General features: G+C 39.5%; 1 protein-coding gene across 1 annotated transcript; it reads right to left on the reverse strand.

Annotated features, from left to right (window-relative positions):
- Window positions 1-369: 369 nt before the first annotated feature.
- Window positions 370-7,824, reverse strand: CCNA1 (cyclin A1). Its single transcript, XM_069467333.1, has 8 exons — window positions 7,636-7,824; window positions 5,325-5,571; window positions 5,015-5,139; window positions 4,352-4,575; window positions 3,027-3,231; window positions 1,950-2,063; window positions 916-1,049; window positions 370-610 (listed from the first exon to the last, which is right to left on the reverse strand). Exons 1-8 carry the CDS (start codon window positions 7,798-7,800, stop codon window positions 559-561), a joined length of 1,266 nt encoding a protein of 421 aa, XP_069323434.1. The 5' UTR covers window positions 7,801-7,824; the 3' UTR covers window positions 370-558.

Below are 7,824 nucleotides of genomic sequence, written 5' to 3' on the forward strand. Positions count from 1 at the left end.
CACTCTTTATGTTTTGACTCTACCCACGACCTCCTTTCCACATTCCCTCGCCCTCAGGCCTCTCACTGACTTGGGTTTTAGAGGGAAGCTAGACTAGGCAGTGCTTATTCATATTCCTTCACCAGCCTATCTGGGTCGGCCTTTCCTTCATTTGCCAATCTGTGGAGAGCTATCTTGGGAGTAAAGAGACAGGAGGGGAAAGCCTCAGGGTAGTCATTTACCAAACAGGAAAGTCTCTGGAAGCTTAGAACACTTACTCCTAATAGCATGCCACATTTGTAAAACAAACTTAGAAAACAGAGATGACACTTTTAATACTAGCAACTAAAATTCCAGCCATGTTAATTAGTAAATAAGCCTAACACATGGTCATAAGGTAAGTTGTTTATTCTTTAAAAAATGTTAGACTATATTACAAGCTACTAAAGTCTAAGGGAATCTAAATACATTTACAATAAAAAAAAGTCATCTACGTTTCGGCAACATTCGTTGACCCAACCTGCAGGAATCTATGAATATTAAGAGCAATTCTGTTGATCTGTGTTTCAGTTCTGCAACTTATTGTAGAGGAAGAACTGTAGGTGGTTCCATGAGGGACACATGCATGTACCTGAAATGAGACCCAAGGCAAGGTCAGAACAAGCCAAGCACTTCAGTTCTGTACAATCTCAGTTGGGCCACAGAAAACTTTCTAGTAGTTTTAACAGAAGGGAAGGACGCTGGCTGACTATAGTACTACAACCTGACAAATTATACATCTAGGCCTCTCCGAAGTGATTTTCTTGATTTAACGTGTGACCTTACTCTTCCAAACTAGTACCAGGTATACGATTTGTTCTATTTTTAATTCTGACATTACTATAACCCATTAAGCTTTAAATAGAGAGCCAAGATAAGAGAATGTCAGTGACTTACTTTGAAGTCTTATACTTCTCCCTAATTGCCTGCTGAGGTCGATTTGGCATATCAAGGCACACCTTATGTAGCTCACTCAGGCAAGGCACAATTTCACTTAATGAATAGCCTGTAAATGCAGCAAGAGTTTCTGGCTAATCAAGACAAAAGAAAAAAATTGCTTCACATAACTTTATAAGACATTAGAAATCTGAAGATAACCGATTGTGAAATAAAGAGAAGTAATCTCTTAGTAAGTATCCTCATTCATCTCAAAAGAAACCATAACCTCCTTCAGAGACTTTAGATATAAAATATCAGGAAGAACAGCCAGCGTTCTAAATGTGCTCATATTGTATATTGGTAATGCTTACTCCAGGGGCAGATCACTTTCCCTGTTCCCTCATGAGTGGGATTTTCACTGGTCCCTCAAGAGCCCCCTTGCCTGACCATCCTATTTGTACGGAATATGAAAGATTCTTAGTCAAAATGCAGGAGAAAAAAATAAGTATTCCAGAAAGTAAAGGTAGACACTCAACTTCTTTTAGCACTACACTGAGCCTCCAGAACCAAACCTAGGGGCCCATTTCTGATCTTGCCACCTTCTCAGGCAAGAGGCAACACTAACTGCCCTGTTCTCTTGAAAGCCTGGTGCAATCTTCTGGCCATCCTAATTGTACCCAGGATTTTTTTAATACAGGTAGGGAAAGTCAACAACTTTTGCTTGAAGTGGGCAATGAGTGTACCTCAAGGGCCCTGCATGCCTAATAGTGGGCATTGAGGTTTCCAGGCCTGCTTCTGCTGAAGGAACATGAGATGTATCTCCTTGTCTTCCTGTAATCTCAGTCCTCATAGAATAAAGCCATTGAGTCAAGGTCATGAAGGTTGACCTGCAAGACTCAGTAGCATGTTGTAATCTGCAGTCAAGACAACCACTTCCTTATGAAACTAACTTTCCCTCATAAGAGGCAAGTCTATTTTAAGCCTTGAGAGTTATTGAACAGATTTTAGATAGGTCTTGAACTTCATCAAGAAAGAAGAAGTTAGAATCTTACCCAGAAGTGCCTGTTCACAGTATAGTTTGCCAGGCAATAAGCCGCTGCAGCTATCAATGAAGGAAGATATTTCAAGAATGGGTCAGCCTCAAGTAGACTCAGTTCTGCTACGTACTAAGCACAAGAGAGAAAATCTCATTGGAATTAGAAATTTGACAAAGGTCACAAGTAAATCTAGAAATAGCAAGGGAATAAATTGTGTCTTATCTTTGTTCAATCAACATCTAGTAAAGAGTACAGAAATAGAAACTCAAAATTATTCACTGGGATAGTAATTGGTATGCCTGTCCATAACCAGAATAACATTTATGTTGTAATAAAATTTCAATACAAAAAAGTATTTGGCTTATCCACATAGTATATGTGGTAGGTTATTTTTCTTAATCTTATCCTAGAAGTGCAGTTTTAAGTTGGTCAGATAAAGTAGCATTGCTCTGGCAGCTGGAATGGGAACAGTCTTTAGCTAAAAGGCAAAAATATGATTATATTAAAGCTATTAATTTACCAAGCATATGCATGCAGTTCAGAGGCTTGAGAAGTACAAGTGGGAACACATCACATTAGAAGAAACATATTGGGAAATTTATGCAGACATCCTTCTCACCTTTGTATAGCACATAAATACCAAATATCCTAGATCACAGCAGTTGGAAAACAAGTTGAACAAACCGATACTTTAACGTCTTCAACTAAATTTCTATAACTCCAGATCACCAAATAATGCTTCATTACTTAATATGTTAGGATGAGAGTAGAACCAAATTAAACTACATTACTTTGTTCCCATTCTGTAAACTTAAGAATTGTTTTTTGCATGTGGTCTGTATCCAACAAGGGAACAGTCTCTAAGTTTAAATTTCTTTAATAGTTGGGTAATTAGACAATCTGTGTTTGCCAAATGTAGTCAATAGTAATGTCTTGTAACCAGAAGTTGTGTTTTTACAATTAGCTCTCTTCCATTACTAACAAGTTTTTCTGGGCTCATGAAATAAAACTGAAAAGGAAGGAAGAATGGAAGGATAACTGGGAAAGACTGGCACCAGGAGTTCCTGGAAGTCACGTAGGTGGCATACATACCTTGGCCAGGTTCGCAGTTCTGACACACACTCCTTGCCGCCTCAAGTACTGAAGGAGAAACTGGTTGGTGGTTGGCACTGTCAGATCAAAAGCTAAGACTTTCAGGAGCAGGTGTTCCATTCTTAATAGCTGTCGCTTAGTGTACGTATCATCAGTTATATAGACAAACTCATCTACTTCGGGTGGATATATCTCTTCATATTTCCTTAGAAAGGTAAACAGTTTTTTAGAAGTAAAGCTTGGAAGCTATGGCTCTACCTCCCATGCCACAACACACCCTCACGGACTTCTTTACTTTGCACCCACATGTCCACTTAAATACCACTAAGTGGCACAGGGCTATGAAAACATTAGCTTGTTTCCAGACCAACACCATGGGTATTAATTACAAGGATATGTTGGACTTACTAATAGGGGTCATAAAAGAAACAATTTCCAACCGAGAATTTTAGGTTTGGTCTCTGATACACTGAAAGATTGTGAATGGCAGATACTATAGGTAAATTCCTATTAATTCCATAGCCCTCAAATCATTTTGGGAAAAAGAATATTATGATGAAAACAATGATAGAAAAAGAATCTGTAGGCCTTTAATTTTTAAAAAGATCACATTTAGCCTTTCTCTACTGAATTAGCAAATGATGCTGTATAGCCAAGAGGAAGATAATGATATAATCTCACTATTATCAATTCTTCCCTTCTGCTTTTGTTTCTACTTTCTTTAGGGGAATTTTGGCAAGTTTTTATGCATTAACGATAGAATGGATGGGGCCAGAAGAACAGAAAGGAAGCTACCCCTCAGCACCAGGTCCCTTAAAGGCAGCTCTCACAACCCAGCTCTCTTTTCCCACACAGTGGGTGGTGTTGTGAATGACTGACAGTAACAGGAACCAGCTATAATAGTTTATTCACTGTAACCAAATAAGAAAACTGTGCTGTTATGGGGTCATTTACTAGATATTGAAGACAGCTTTCATGGAACTAAAATCTCTTCAGATAGGACTTTTACTTGTATGAGAACACAGCCAAAAGGCCACACTGCAAAAGAGTTAAATTAGATTCTGAATTTGAGCTGTTGGCTGCCTCAACAAGTTCGTGATAGATATTGAACTTGCTGCTATGCATCTTAAACATCTGAAGTGAAGAGTGAACATTTGGTAAGATTCAGTTTCTTAGTAAATCCTGTGAAGATGATGATCTTTTATCAAAGGAGATATGAATAGTTTTAATTATCAAGTACTGAGTTTCTTCAATAAATAGGGAATAAAAATTAAGTGTTTTGACAGTCAATAGTTTCACATTATTCAAGCTGGAAGAACACTTACGAAGCCAAAAGAATAGCTGCTGTTCCTACAAGCTGCAATTTCCCTCTCAGAACAGACATACATGAAAGGAATCTGTCCAGGAAGTTGACAGCCAGGTACAGAGTCTCTGCTCGAAGCTTATATTCTTCACCAACCTCCACCAGCCAGTCCACCAGAATCGTACGCATGCTTTCTGTGATGTCTGGCTGCTTTCTCATGTAGTGAGCTTTGGGTCTGTTCCTTATCTGTTTGGGGGAAAAGTTTGACATTTAAGTAGTGGCAGTATCAGAAAGATCACTCCATAGTACAGCTGCTATTTTTAAAAATCTCATGGGCAAAGGTTAGGAGGATCCTGATTCAGAGCCAAATAAATCTTTACGACAATGAGGAAGAAAGTATGAAATCCTGGTTCTATAATGTACTTGGTTAACAAATAACTTAAGGGAGGGGGGAAATGGCAATATGAGTTATTCCCAAGAGTGAAATATTTAAACATTTGAGTTATATAGAAATAATTCAAGTTATCACCACTCACCATCACAAGTATTCTTTTTCATAGATATTCTTATGTTTAGCTGTCACAAGAGTGCCATTCACTAGTGGTTATGGCCAAGAGTATATAACTTATCTAAATATTAAGAGCTTGTGGTCCTGGAGATTGAAGTAGAAGTTGAGAAAACTCACTTCAGCTTCTCTAAGGTACTGATGAATTTCTTCAGCATATTCAGTCACATTTATCACATCTGTGCCAAAATCCGATGCATCTTCAGACTGGGAATGGAGAGATGAATCTACCAGCATAGGGGAAACTGCAGGGGTTCAACATTGTCAGATAAGTCATTTAATTTAAAAACTTGTTCCATCCACTAACCCTCCACAGGCAGTTGTGAATATAGCCATTACTTCCTGTTTTTGTCTGGCTAGTTACTTGCTATTGAACACTGTGGGTGGTTATGAATACAGGGCACCATCAGTTGTAGGTGAGTCAGATTACCTGAGCTGAAGTCCAGCAGGAAGTGAAGGTCTGACTTGAGTGTGCTGGTGTCTACTTCATAGACATCCCCAAAAGCCATCCCCTCTCTGCCTGAGCAGCTGTGTCTGTCCACCTTTTCAGGTTCATCCATGTAGATGTCAAACCCTTGCTTGGGGGGCTCATGGACCCCACAGTCAGACAGCGCTTTCTTTCCAGCTGGAGGGAAGGCATTTTCAGATCCAGAAAAACACCTGATTGTTGCAATCCCCTAAAAAAGAGTTAAATCTTTTATTAGAGGCCACCCCAAAGATCATATAGGTAATATAAAACTCTGTGACTCAAACCAATAACCTGAGAAGGTAAAATTAATCCTAAACTGAAATATCTATGTTGACAATTTAATTCCAGAAAAGGAAGCTTCAAAAGTATAACTTTTCCCTTATCTTTGACGACATTTGATACATGGGAAAAGAGCGACCTAAAATTTGTCATCTTCCTCACATAGGTATCAAAGAGAACGCATGATGATAGAAAAAAGGAAAGCTACAGCTCTTCTCCAAAATGAAATAAGTACCACATGTAAGGGGAAGTTTGTAAATTGGCTTTTATGTTTATAGCATCATGGGATATTATAAGTAGTCAGAATAGCTCTTGACCCTTAGTTACTGAGTTCCTATAGTCTTCCTCCTTAAATAGTGACTTTTTACCAGCAGTCTTATATAAAGTTCCCATTTTATGCCCAGTTACTTAGAAACATGATTTTGGAAACCCATACTACTAAATTCTCTTATAAGCCATAGAATGTTTTTGTGTGGCTTAATGCAATTACTATTGGGAGAATTTCTCAATCACTTCTTCCTTTTCTATATTCTTATAACATTAACAATGGGAACAACTGTGGTGTCACCACAGTAAACAAGTATAATGCATCAAACACTGTTGCTTCTTATGGTGAGTCATGTTGGATGGTATGCAAGTCAGTTGAACCAGGGCAGGTGGGCAAGCTTTATGAACCTGAGCTATATGTATGCAAATGCTAGCTCTATCTACTGCATTAACATTGTTTATATAATTTATCTTGGTGCTCACTGTTGAAGGCTACTTCTAAGTTAGTGTGTGGTTCCACAACTTTCCCTTGCCTTTATCAAGTGACTTATGTCCATTAAGAAAAAAAACTTTTATGATAGTACAGGAAAAAAATCACAAAGACTATAAAGGGCACAATCACAAGTTACTATAACCAGATAACCATGACTTCAAGTTACTGCCAAGTTGGACTCTTGCCATATAGATACATGTACATAGGTGGAAACACATATTCATTAAACAAACATTTACTGAACTTAGCCAGGTGCTATTCTAGGTGCCCAGAATTTAAGAGTGAACAAAATGTTCAAAAAAGACTACCCTCATGGGATTTATATTCTAGTCCTAGAGAGGTGGGGGACGGAGGAGACAAAGAAGAAAAGATATAGTAGGAGCAGACAGAGCACAGTGAGACAGAGTTGTGTAGTACATAAGCCAGAAAGAAAGGAGAGCCCAGATCATGTAAGCCTTACATAGGCCATCTAAGGACTGGCTTTTATTCAGAGATGGAAGCCACTGAAAGATTTTAGGCAGAGGAGAGGAATGATTCTTTTATGTCTGAAAGGATCATTCTGGCTGTGTATAGGTATGGAGAGCAAGATAAGAGTAAGATGACTAGTTATGAATCTTGCAAATTCTAGGTGAGACATAACAGGGGTTTGAATCAGGGAAGTTAACAGTAAAAAACGAGAATTGAAGAGGTTCTAGACATTTCAAAAAGTAGAGTCAATAGTATTTTCTCATTAGATTAGCTGTGGGGCGAGAAAAAAAGAAGAGTCAAGGATGAAAAAGGTCTTGATGTTAAATCACAGGAAGGACAGACATTCCATTTACTGAGACAAGGAAGAATTTGTGAAGAGTAGGCTTGGAGTAGGGAAAAGGGTTGGTGCTTGGCTTTGCATAGTATAAGGTGCCTATTATATGATCTAAGTGGAGGTGTCAAGTAGGCTCGCCTAGCATCAGCCTAGCTCACAGCAACCTCAGACTCTTGGGCTCAAGCGATCCTCCTGCCTCAGCCTCCCAAGTAGCTGGCATGCGCCACCATGCCCAGCTAATTTTTTCTATATATATATTTTTAGTTGGCCAGATAATTTCTTTCTATTTTTAGTAGAGACGGTGTCTCGCTCTTGCTCAGGCTGGTCTCGAACTCCTGAGCTCGAGCGATCCGCCCGCCTCGGCCTCCCAGAGTGCTAAGATTACAGGCGTGAGCCACCGCTCCCGGCCCCGAGTACTTCTGAATCATTACCTGGCCGCAGGTTTTCCTGAACTGCCCATTTTCAGTTAGCTCCCCTAGCACTGTTCTTTGTGGGGGATCCTGGCCCAGCTGGGCTCTGGTGAGCATCTGACAAGCATCGGGACCTCCCGCCACTGCAGCCACGACGACTCCGCTCTTGGAGCTGCTGCGACGCATTGCCTCAGACGCCACAAGCTGCTG

This window comes from Eulemur rufifrons, chromosome 4 (assembly GCF_041146395.1).
Source record: "Eulemur rufifrons isolate Redbay chromosome 4, OSU_ERuf_1, whole genome shotgun sequence".
Taxonomy (NCBI): domain Eukaryota; kingdom Metazoa; phylum Chordata; class Mammalia; order Primates; family Lemuridae; genus Eulemur; species Eulemur rufifrons.

Excerpts from the sequence above, each read along its gene's own strand:
- CCNA1 (XM_069467333.1), bottom strand. The coding sequence starts at position 7,800 with ATGCGTCGCAGCAGCTCCAAGAGCGGAGTCGTCGTGGCTGCAGTGGCG. Across the intron at positions 2,064-3,026 it reads GAACTGCGAACCTGGCCAAG|TACGTAGCAGAACTGAGTCT; the intron begins GTATGTATGCCA and ends TCTTGTGCTTAG. Across the intron at positions 611-915 it reads GAGAAGTATAAGACTTCAAA|GTACATGCATGTGTCCCTCA; the intron begins GTAAGTCACTGA and ends GTCTCATTTCAG.